General features: G+C 39.4%; 1 protein-coding gene across 3 annotated transcripts in view; it reads right to left on the bottom strand.

The window, feature by feature from the left end:
• The window catches only part of KDM2A (lysine demethylase 2A), a 104,567-nt gene that overhangs the window by 31,136 nt on the left and 61,078 nt on the right, over positions 1-12,353 (bottom strand). For all 3 annotated transcript variants that reach the window (XM_081239823.1, XM_081239822.1, XM_081239824.1), the window contains exons 5-8: positions 11,912-11,958; positions 6,811-6,989; positions 1,188-1,294; positions 725-818 (exon numbers count right to left, since the gene is read on the bottom strand). In XM_081239823.1, the coding sequence (XP_081095949.1) occupies positions 725-818; positions 1,188-1,294; positions 6,811-6,989; positions 11,912-11,958 (427 nt within the window). The remainder of the gene's footprint in view (positions 1-724; positions 819-1,187; positions 1,295-6,810; positions 6,990-11,911; positions 11,959-12,353) is intronic.

Below are 12,353 nucleotides of genomic sequence, written 5' to 3'. Positions count from 1 at the left end.
CTCTGGATTTGGAGGTACAGCTGTTCTAGATTCGGCCCTCACATTTTAAAAGCATCATCTGTTTTCATTCCAGTTCTACTTTGCTCTCACAAATGCTTTTACTTCTTACGAGAAAAAAGGGTAACGGTAAGAGTGTAATACTATAAACCTCTGATATTAATTCTACATTTCCATTCTTACACAGCATTCAGAAGCACTCTGAGAAGCTGGAACAAAGGTCTTTATGAATGAGGATAATCTTTCAAAATCTATTTATATCCTCTGACAGGACTTAAAGGCTTCTTATGGCTACATTTCAGACCAATGCCTCTATATAGGGAAAAGTGGTTTGGATCTCAATTTGTTGATTTCATTGTGAATCTATCCACAATTTGTGTTTCCTTCTACTACTTTATTATACTTCCACGTAGAGAAATTATCTTGTCCTCCTAAAACCAGTTCCTTGCCTTCATTTGGAGAATTCTGTTTTGGGAATCTAGAAACAGGACCAGTGAGATTTACTAAGTAGTGGTGCCAATACTGGTAAAATGAGAATGGACCAGATGAATAGTAATTCCTACTGGACTCTAGCCAAGAGGTCAACTTAATCTACAATTCTCTCCAGATACGAGTGGGGACAATCCCCTAACAGACTCGTTTCCAGGGTATATGAAGCATGCATGAACTGAAGGAAACTCATATAACCAGCTTCAGATTTCAACCCCCATCACAACTATGACCGTACCTTTCCCCCTTGATGGATGTGATACCAAACAGAGGTACCACCAAAGTCCACATGGAAGTCAGTATAGCAGCCTCGAACACTCATCAGACAGTACCTGACCCAAAAAAAGCAGTAGCATTAGTGCACTGACGAGAAAAAGAGGACTTTTCTCACCACAATGCCACACTCTCCCCTTGTGTACTCCACTCCCTCTATTTTACACCTAATAAACTCCCAGTCGGTGAGAGGAATGCAATCTCAAGCCATCATATTATCAGAAGATACTTTTTTTTGTCTTTATGTCATCATGGGCTATGGTACTCTTACATACACTCTTCCCTTTGGAACTAAAGTCTACTCTTTAAATAATTCACCTTTTTGACCACTTGGGACCCAGAGCAAGGTTCCAAAGGGAGGAACCATTTCTTGCTATCACTTTGGTGTCCCACAGCACACCTAGGAAAATGCAGGGTAAACCACTTACTTCTGCACTTTAGGGTACTGCATCTCCAAGATGGCATTTGTTGACTCAGTCTGACTTTCTTTCAAATGCCTTGGCCACATATTGTCTACCCAGTCAATGAAATCCACCTTTAAAAAGGAGGAGGAACATTTAGGCTTCAAAGGAAGGGTTGGGATTAAAGAGAATTCTAAAGTCAAGAAAAATAGAAATTCTCAAAACACACACTGAAAGACTACAATTTAAATTTTAAGCAAACAAATTATATGTTGGTGAATCTTAGGATCAATAGGCAAACATTCTCGAAATAATTATTAAGTGAAAATAAAGACTAATGGTTCCATCAGCATGATCATAAAATTAGACCTAATCAAAACAAAGTCATTAAATGATGCAGTAGTATCCAACCAAGCCCTCTCTTCTGTGTCAGTACTGGTATAATCAGCTGTAATGTATTTTTTTTTTTTTGGTCCAATAAAAGGCACTGTCTAGAAGGTACCTATAAACTTACCAAAAGATATAAATACTGTTAGAGCAGCTAAGATACCATTTAAGAAAGAAAGAGAAGAGAAGAGAAAAGAAAAAAGAAGAGGAGAGAAGTATAATCAGCTGTACTTTTTGAATCCGCCTTACAATGCAGGGGATGCAGGTTCGATCCCTAAGATCCCACATGCCGTGGGGCAACTAAGCCCGTGTGCCACAACTACTGAGCTCCTGCGCCTCAACTAGAGGGCCCACGTGCCGCAAACAACAGAGCCCACACGCTCTGGAGGCCACGAGCCACAACTAGAAAGAGAAAACCTGCACACTACAACTAGAGAGAAGCCCGTGCACCACAACGAAAAGCCCACATGCTGTAACGAATGATCCTGCGTTCCTCAACGAAGACCCGATGCAGCCAAAAATAAATAAATAAATCTAAAAAAATAAAATCATTAAAAAAATGGTTAAGATAATAAATTTAAAAGAAAAAGAAAGAAAAAGGGAGGGGAGGGGAGGGGAGAGGGGTGGAGAAAAGAATTCCAGTAGGGGTTTGTAGCTTGCATGAGCAACGTGCTATAGAATCTACTGGGTTAGGAATCAGAAGTTCCAGGTCTAGTTTCCTGAAGATCATATGTGAGCCTCTGGAACTTATCTGTAAAATAAGGATCATTACCCCAAAGGAATATTGTGAGGATTACATGTAAATACATGTTAAAAATTTTTTGAAATAATGTCATCAGAGTTTAGGAATCCGTTTGTTTGGCCGCACCATGCGGCATGGGGAATTTCCCTGACCAGGGATCGAACCCGTGCCCCCTGCAGTAGAAGTGCGGAGTCTTAACCACTGGACCTCCAAGGGAAGTCCAGGAATCTGTTTTAAATATTGGGTTGGCCAAAAAGTCCGTTTAGGTTTTCCGTAACATCGTACAGAAAAACCCGAACGAACTTTTTGGCCAACCCAATATGTGCTGAAAGAAATGAGAAATGAAAACAGTATGAACTTATTTAAACACTTCACACTGAATTTTAACGTGCCCTGTACCTTCAAATGACTGCACCCAACCACTGAACTCCAAGAAACAGTCTTAGGTAGATAAAGTGTGAGTCAAATAACCATGGATTCACCATAGCACTGGTGTTCCAAGTATCTAACTTATGGCTATAAAAAACATGTACCCGGTAAGCTTTATAACTTATGTATGTATATATTTGATCATTTATTTCCTTACAACATAGATCTAGATAAATGCATACAATCTGTACGTAATGATATGAGGCAAATGTCCAGTGGACACTCAGATGTAAACTGTAGGAGAGTGTTTGGAAGGGGTCACCAATGATATGCAAGGTTTTTTTTTTTTTTTTTAATATTTATTTATTTATTTGGCTGCGCTGGGTCTTAGTCGCAGCATGCAGGATCTTTAGTTGCAGCATGTGGGATCTAGTTTCCTGACCAGGGATCAAACCCAGGCCCCCTGCATAGGGAGCACGGTGTCTTGACCGCTGGACCACCAGGGAAGTCCCGATATGCAAGTTTAAATAAGCAAGATGAGGAACAACTATGAAGGTTAACTTGCTGCCCCATTTCAAAGAATTTCCACTCAGGGATCCAACAGTTTTAACCAAGCATCCACTGGGCCTAAGAACACTGAATGAGCCCCAGATTCTTCTTTCTATCAAACAAAATCTACTTTCTGCTCTCTTAATGTAGTGGCCAGTTTTCTCCCATCTCCTGGTATTGTCCTTTGGAAAGCCTTTAACAGAACACAGAAAAACTGTGAGTCACTCAATATACTCACTATAAGTTCTTATATCTGGATAGGGAGAGGAAAAGTTAGGAACACATGAGTATTTTTTGTCAAGTGTTCACTCAGAGATAGATGAACTTCTCTGGCTAGAATTTCTCACCTGCAGCAATAAGTCACTCTTTGGCCTCCCTTTATTTGATATTATTGGGTATTATCTGACTATCAAGAGAATATTATGGTAAAGTGTTCATACTTTTTTCTTAGGTTAATCTTCAGGCTCTGGATAGGCCTTTTGCTAAATGGCCTCATCCATATGACAGCAAGTCTCCAGCAGGGATAATCACAGTTTCTACCTGTCCCGTACCAATACAGGGCCAAACTGGCAAGAAGTGCAATAACTAAGACATAATCTATTCATACACTTGTGCAAAAACAGCTCATGGCCTTCCACGAACTAATTTCCCCATCACCAAACAAATCTGCACATTACATCTGCTGCTATTTTTCATCTACTTCTCAGTTACTGCTGGGATGACAGCAGAAATCACCTCTCTCTCTTCACTAGAGAATCCCACTTTACGCTACCACCCACAATGGGCACTTAAAAGTTGCCCACCTTGCGCTCTCCTGGTGGTGCAGTGGTTGAGAATCTGCCTGCCAATGCAGGGGACATGGGTTCGAGCCCTGGTCCGGGAAGATCCCACATGCCACGGAGCAACTAAGCGCATGTGCCACAACTACTGATCCTGTGCTCTAGAGCCCGCGAGCCACAACTACTGAGATGGCATGCTGCAACTACTGAAGCCCATGTGCCTAGAGCTCATGCTCCGCAACAAGAGAAGCCACCACAATGAGAAGCCCACGCGCCACAAGGAAGAGTAGCCCCCACTCGCCACAATTAGAGAAAGCCTGTGCACAGCAACAAAGACCCAACACAGCCAAAAATAAATAAATGAAATAAATAAATTTATTTAAAAAAAAGTTGCCCACCTTACTTTCCCTGCACCTACTTTTGCACGTATTCTTCTTCCTGACTGGGATTCTGGTCTTCCTTCTCTTTGCCTCATTTTTTCTTTCATGTCAAGCCTAGGTACCGCTTCCTCCAAAAAACTTCGCCCAATTCTCCTCCGGTTTAGGTTAGGTGGGTCCTTCCTACTGGATCCCACAACATTCCGTACTTATTCACTTTTGAAGCACTTACCACATTGTAGTTTCTATAAATGCCAATTCTCTGGTCTTTCTTCCCCATGAGACTCTAAGCATTTTGAGGACAAGAATGATCTTGTTTTCCACTGTACCTCTAGCACCTAAACACAGCACTTGGCATGCAGCAGGCACTTAAACCAATAAGCTCACTCTGAAGGTGTGAAGATCATAGTGAACAAGAAATTACGTAGTTTATGTAAAAGATTACTACATGAATGAATACATTTGTCAAAACTCACTGAAATGTACCCTTAAAAAGGGTACACTTTATTGTATATCAATTGTACCTCAATAAAGTTGGTTTTTTATTAAGCATTATTGAGATATATTAGAAAAGACCTAGATAAATGGAGGGATATACCTTGGGGGAAAATACCCCAGTAAATAAATAACACCCTAGTAGAATAAGAATGTTGCTGCTTATATAGCACGGTCATAAAAAGCTTGCTTCCTTTTAGGAGGTGACTTTGGTAATAATAGCTCACTCAATCTTTCTGGCCTTGTTTTAGGTCTCTAGAAGATACTGGTGCACTGTTCTCTGCCCTCTAGAAAATTTTCTATTTCTGAGCTCTTCCATGGGTTCTATTCCTCCATTTAATGGTGGAGTACTTTTCTCATTTTTATAAAATGATGTAGCATTTTTATCATTAAAACTAGGGGCAAAATGAATAAATTAAGGATGTTACAAAGAAGGCTTCATGTGTGAATAACACATTTCTAAATTTTAAGAATGGAAAAGTATGATCCAGGCCAAGTTTTACTTTTACAGCTACAGTCTTACTACTCTTAAATTGAAATTCTAAAAATATTAAGGAACACATTTATAAACAATGTTATTGTGATTCTTACTATCTCTCTTATTGAATTCTTTATTTATTAAGTGCACCTTTTTAGGTTAATAACAAGGCTAAATTCTAACCACCTGTCTTCCTGTATTTCCATATGACCAAACAAATGACAATATAAAAAGGATTTTTGTCATTTTAGGGGGGAAAAGTTTTCTTGAGAAATTCTGTATTTGTTGTAGCATCTCCAATAACAAGAAACAATGACAAAAATTAGTCTCTTCACATAACACTGACAACATTTTCCCTTTGGTCTGTACATACCAATGTGTTAGTGATAAAAACAATGCAACTAACTAGTAAGTTGAAGGTATGTATGTATATAAATGTATATATAAAACAGTATTATAACCAATTAATACCACATTTCAACTTTGAAAGTCAAAGGGTACAATTAGGATAATTTAAATGGAGATAGGATAAAACACTGAGAACTTGACTTCGAAAAAATGTACATTTTTTCCATTAGTACATTCCAAATTCCACCGTTCCAGGTGGAATACTTGACTCAAGTGAGTTCTGAGACAGGAATAAAAGTGGTCGAAAAATGACTAGGTATATTTTATTTTTTTATTTTTTTTTATTTTTTTTTATTTTTTATTTTTTTTCCCTCTTTTTGCGGTATGCGGGCCTCTCACTGTTGTGGCCTCTCCCGTTGCGGAGCACAGGCTCCGGATGCGCAGGCCCAGCGGCCGTGGCTCACGGGCCCAGCCGCTCCGCGGCACATGGGATCCTCCCAGACCGGGGCACGAACCCGTATCCCCTGCATCGGCAGGCGGACTCTCAACCACTGCGCCACCAGGGAGGCCCTAGGTATATTTTAAAAGTGAAACCAATCCCACTTAGGGAAATGACTGTTCTCAGCATCCTGTAGACAGCCACTTTCATAAGAGATGGGTTAAATCAGTATCTACCTCAAGAAGGTTAAGCATCAAAAACTAACTTCCCCTCGGGATGGGTTGTCAATTTAGTGCTACTAGTCATCCAACAGAATCTACTCAAGAAACCATCTCATACAATCATCTGGCTCTAAATTAGTTTTCTCCCAAGCATCTCTGCAAGTATAAACCTATAGGATAGAAATTTATTAGGCAAACTTCCTATTCACAGTTCTTATCAGAATGAATTTTAAGACTTTTCTCCATTACATGCAAAGGTCAATGTTGTTAAATTATCAGAATGGCCTCTCCCTATCAAAAATGAAGTGATGTTGGAAAATGATGAACCTTCTAAAAATACAAGTTATTCTTATCAAATTGTCTTGTTCATCCTTATCCTGGTATGTTTAAGAAGTTATAAATTCTCCCAGTGTATAATCAACCCTCTTGGTGACAAAGACAATGTGGAGAAAATGATTAGACTAACCGTGGAGGGCCGCTGCACCATGTTCTCCAGCCTGGTGTGGCTAAACTCTAGGCTGATGACATTATAGAGTTTTTCTCGCTCCTCCTCTGGGGTCTCATAGTAGCGTGTCCACTGAGCCATGGTCATTTCAATGCCTTTCTGTGTGTTCACATCCATGACATCCACCATCCGACGACTCCCTGCCATGAAAGATGCATTGATCATCTCTACTGAGCCACTAATATCCTTAAATATATTAAGAATATAAGACACAAGTGAAAGTAAACAAACTATCCTTTCTTTTTTACAGTATTCACTAATAGATAGGCTATAGCTGTCACCTTCAAGGTAATCGACAGAAAATCAAATCATAAAGAATGACAAAGACAATGGTTAATATTAAAAACAACAGTCACTCCCTATGGCATGTTTACTATATGGTCAGGCATTGAATCTTATATTCAACATCTCACTCAATCCTAACAATTTTAAATACTAAGTACCGTTCATAGATGAGAAATTTCATTCATTCCATAAATATTTACTGAATGGTAAAGACATCTTAATGGATACACAGATGTACATCAGATTCTCAACCTACTATAACAACCACAACAAAAAGCAGAATGTCACAGAGGCAGCATAAAATAGCAGAGGGGAGAAAACAACAGCCTCAGAGCCAGAGACCCAAGTTTAAACCTCAGCTCTAATATTACTTAGGCAAGTTATTTAACTTCTCTGAACCTTAATATCTTCTTCTGTAACTTGGGAATAATATCACCTTGTGGGCCATTGTGAGGACTTACTCAATGAGGTAAAATGTCTGACACAAAATAGGTGCTCAGTTAAACAGCAGTAAAAATAAAAGAAAAATTAAAAAAAAATTTTTTTTAAACTAGACTGACCAGAGAAGGATTTTAGAAAAAGGGGCGGGTGGGGTGCTTCCCTGGTGGTCCAGTGGTTAAGAATCCGCCTTCCAATGCAGGGGACACAGGTTCGATCCCTGGTCGGAGAAGTAAGATCCCACATGCCACAGGGCAACTAAGCCCGCGCGCCGCAACTACTGAGCCTGCGCACTCTAGAGCCCACGCGCCACAACCAGAGAGAAGCCTGCGCTCTGCAACGAAGAGCCTGCACGCTGCAATGAAGATCCCGCATGCTGCAACTAAGACCTGATGCAGCCAAATAAATAAATTTAAAAAAAGAAAAAAAGGAAGGGGAAGAAGAAACATTTGAGTTGAGCCTGAAGGAATAAACAGAATTTCAACAAGATTCAACAGAGAGAATTCCAAGCAGAGGCAACAACGTAAGAGAAGATATGGAGAGGCAGTACACCTAAAAAGTTAAGAAAATGGTGGTCAAGGAGGGGAGAGAGAGAATAAAAAGTTGCCACTGAAATATTAAGATTGTAAGAAACTAATGAACACCTATATATCCACCTGGCTTGGTGGATATACCAAGCAGTGTTAGGACCTGGTCCCCTGCCTCAAGGAGTTTATAGTCTAGTTAGAGATAAGACATAATAGGCAAGAGGACAAGAATATGGCCATAATGAAGCAGACATGGCAGAACACACATAAAAAAAAGATAACTGATAATGTAAGACAATGGACTGAACCTACTCTTCATTATTTGCAAGAAAAGGCAAACACTAAATCAAAACTGCCTTGAAATACCACTCACACCCACTAGGATGGACACAATTTACATTTTTAAAAAAAGGGAAAATAACAAGGGCTGGCAAGGGTGCAGAGAAATCAGACTGTGCTGGCAGGAATGTACAATGGTGCAGGTGCTATGGGAACACTTTGGTAGCTCCTCCATAAATTACGCAGAGAATGACCACATGATCCAGCAATTCTACTCCTAGGTATATATCCAAAAGAATCTAATGCAAGTGTTCAAACAAAAACTTACACATGAATGTTCTTAGCTGCTCTAAATCACAACAGCAATAAGGTGGAAATAACCCAAATGTCCATCAACAGATGAATCGATTAACAAAGTGTGGTGGGACTGCCCTGGCGGAGCAGTGGTTAAGACTCTGTGCTCCCACTGCAGGGGGCCCGGGTTTGATCCCTGGTCAGGGAACTAGATCCCATGTGCATGCCACAACTAAGAAGCCTGCATGCTGCAACTAAGACCTGGCGCAACCAAATAAATAAATGAAAAACTAAGAAATTAAAACCAAAAACTAAGTGTGGTATACTCATACAATGAATGGATTATTCAACCATAAAAAGGAATGAAGTACTGTTATATGCTACAACGTAGACAAACCTCAAAAACATTATGCTAAATGAAAGAAGCCATACACAGAAGGCTGCATATTTTATCATTCCATTTACATGAAATATCCAAAATAGGCAAATCTACAGAGACAGAAAGTAGATTAGTGGTTGCCAGGGCCTGAGGGAAGGAGAGAACAGGGAATGACCACTTAATGGGTATGGAGTTTCTGTCAGGGGTGATGAAAAAGTTCTGGAAGTTAAGTATTAGTGATGGTTGCACACTGTGAATATACTTAATGCCACTGAGTTGGATACTTTAAAATTATTACAATGATAAATTTTAGGTTATCTGTATTTTACCATAATTAAAAAAAATTTAAAAAGTGAATGCTTTCCTTTAGGAATATAGATAAGGCAAACACAGTTCCACTCTGCCAATGCTACGAGAGCACTCAGATAAAACAATGACAGCTATAGTAATAGCTAACTTTTACTGAGCACATACTATGTGCCAGACACTGTTCTTCACATTTAAGTAACTTGCCCAAGGTTACACAGGTAGTGATTAGTCGAGCTGGGATTTGAAACCAGCCAGTTTTGTTCGAGTCCACACTTTAAAATCAATATATCCCATTATATAAAGTTTACACACTAGAACATGTGTACTATCTTTTGGGGACATGAACTGACACTGGAGATGTAACATTCTACTTTAGGTAGAAAAGAAGAATGGATCACCCAAAGTACATTTAGTAATAATGGGTTATTGTAATCACCAATATGTTGTTCACTGCATTTTAACAATCATCATTTGAAATTTGTGATAAGTCTGTCAGTTTAAATATAATCACTGCTTTATTTTAAATCACAACAAAGATATCTGTGACCATCCACAGGTCTATTTGGAAAATATACGGTTAGGAAGGGCTCTAAAGACCATTATTAGCAGAAAACATATTGAGGACGTGAGAAAGTGGTAAGTGAGAAGGAATGCAAAAGAAGGCTAGTGAGTGAATCAGTCCTTATATCTGTATAGCTCAGAAATTTGGATACTGTAAGTCTATGACAGGATCTAGAAGTCTATATATATATATATTTTTTTGTGGTATGTGAGCCTCTCACTGTCGTGGCCTCTCCCGTTGCGGAGCACAGGCTCTGGACACGCAGGCTCAGCGGCCATGGTCCACGGGCCCAGCCGCTCCGCGGCATGGGGGATCTTCCCGGACCGGGGCACGAACCCGTGTCCCCTGCCTCGGCAAGCGGACTCTCAACCACTGCACCACCAGGGAAGCCCTAGAAGTCTACATTTTTAACAAGTATCACAGATGATTCTGATGCAGGTCATCTGTGGACCACAAACCCCTAAGAATGCCTGACCAATAGAGGAAAGCTGTGGTGGTCCATTAACTTGTGGATCCAGGGAATTACTTCCTGGAGGTCCATTAGGAAAAAAAAGTCAAGCGATGGACCAATAAGTAGTCAAGTACTAGGTTTTCCGAGGCCCCCTGAGAACCCTGCCTTGTGAAGAGTAGGAAAGCATTTTAATTACTAAACAGATTTACTGAGTATCTACTATACTCCAGAGACTGTGCTAAGTAATAGGAAATACATAGTGACAGGCAGATAGCTGGAATCTAACATAGAAACAGGTAGGGGAGTGAAAAATACAGGGAATTAGAGAAACTTCCTCTACCTAGGACATTTATCTCTTGGATAAACGGAAGTTATCCAGCTGTCTAAAAAGAGCCCTCAAGTGGCCAAGAGACAGTACTGCAATACTTAATTTCAAAGGGAGAGACTGCACTGGAGCTTCAGCATAGAGGACAAAACATAATAGGAGTTGTAGTGTTAGGCGGAAAGCATCTGAAAACTTCTTTTGTTTCATGTCCTGTCAGAAACATTTCTAAAATATTTTAATCCACTTTACTGCCTTATCATGTATAGGAGAATAACTATCTCTGAATTCCTAAGGATCCTGACACATCTCAGGGCCGCACTGAACACCAATGATCTGCAGAAAATTGACCAAACCCTCACTGACCCCAGGAAGTTTTCTTCTTTAATTAGACTGTTCTAATTTGCTTTTTCCCTCTAAACTTTCAATATAATGAAATACAAATCTGGGACTTCCCTGGTGGTCTGGTGGTTAAGAATCTGCCTTCCAATGCAGGGGATGAAGGTTCGATCCCTGGTCAGGGAACTAGGATCCCACATGCCACGGGGCAACTAAGCCTGCGCACTGCAACTACAGAGCCCACGTGCCACAGCTAGAGACGCCTGCACGCCGCAATGAAGACCCAGTGCAGCCAAAAAAAAAAAAAAAAAAAAAGAAGAAGAAAGAAAAGAAATACAATTCTGATTAAGACTCAAGTTAACCAATCACTGATGAAGAGAAATTTTAATGAATCTACCTCTCAGCTTACAAAGTTTCAAACCTTAGCCAAGTTACCAAATGTAGCATTGGTGAAAATTTCCTGGAAATTTCTCCATGGCTTTTAGGGAAAGGAAGAGAATTATAAATGAAGTTTCATTCTTGGCTCAGAGATATAAAATTTCACTTTTGAAATTTTGCCCTGGAAGGTAGGCTCTTCATGGAGAGAAGGAAGGATGCACAGTGATAAAAATAGTAGGTAGGAAAGAAGCAGATGTTCAGATGTTGTATGTCTAATGAGTAGTAATAAATGAAGCAACTTCTATAACTGCCTTTGAGAAAATCCTCAGTTGCTAAACAGTAGTTTCTAATCAAGAAACTATTTCAAGTAGTATATACTCAATCAAATATATAGTTCAATGTTCCTAAGCCTTAAATCTCAGTATGGGATTTAAGACTCAGTTGTAAATCTTAGATCTTTGCCTCAAAGACACTCAAAGGCCTCAACTTTAATACTTACCCACACACATTTTGACATCATTCACAGTGAAGTCTGGATCTGGCATCCTATGAAACAAACACTAGTAAGTATAATGGGAAGCACAACTATTCTAGTCAGGTGAGTTTTTTCTTAAAGAACTAAGAACTCCCCAGTCAAGACATATCAATCTTCATATTGAGGATTAAAATATATTTTAAATATAAATGTATATATGTACATATATACATAGGAAAAAAGAATATATGAGAAAAGGTTAATAGGGATTATCTCAGGGAGGTAGATTTTAGGAGATTTAAATTTATTTTCTTTATAGCTCATCTATATTTTCTCACTTACCTATAACAACACAGTTTTAGATATTTTCAATGATCTATGCTTTGGATTATCAATACTGCATTGTCTATAGCCCTGGGTGTAACGTGGCCATTTTGCAACCACATCCAATCAAACAGCAAACACT

This window comes from Mesoplodon bidens (genome assembly GCF_964165515.1).
Source record: "Mesoplodon bidens genome assembly, chromosome: 7".
Taxonomy (NCBI): Eukaryota; Metazoa; Chordata; class Mammalia; order Artiodactyla; family Ziphiidae; genus Mesoplodon; species Mesoplodon bidens.
The sequence above is the reverse complement of the archived record's forward strand: the minus strand, read 5'-3'. Positions and strand labels throughout refer to the sequence as shown.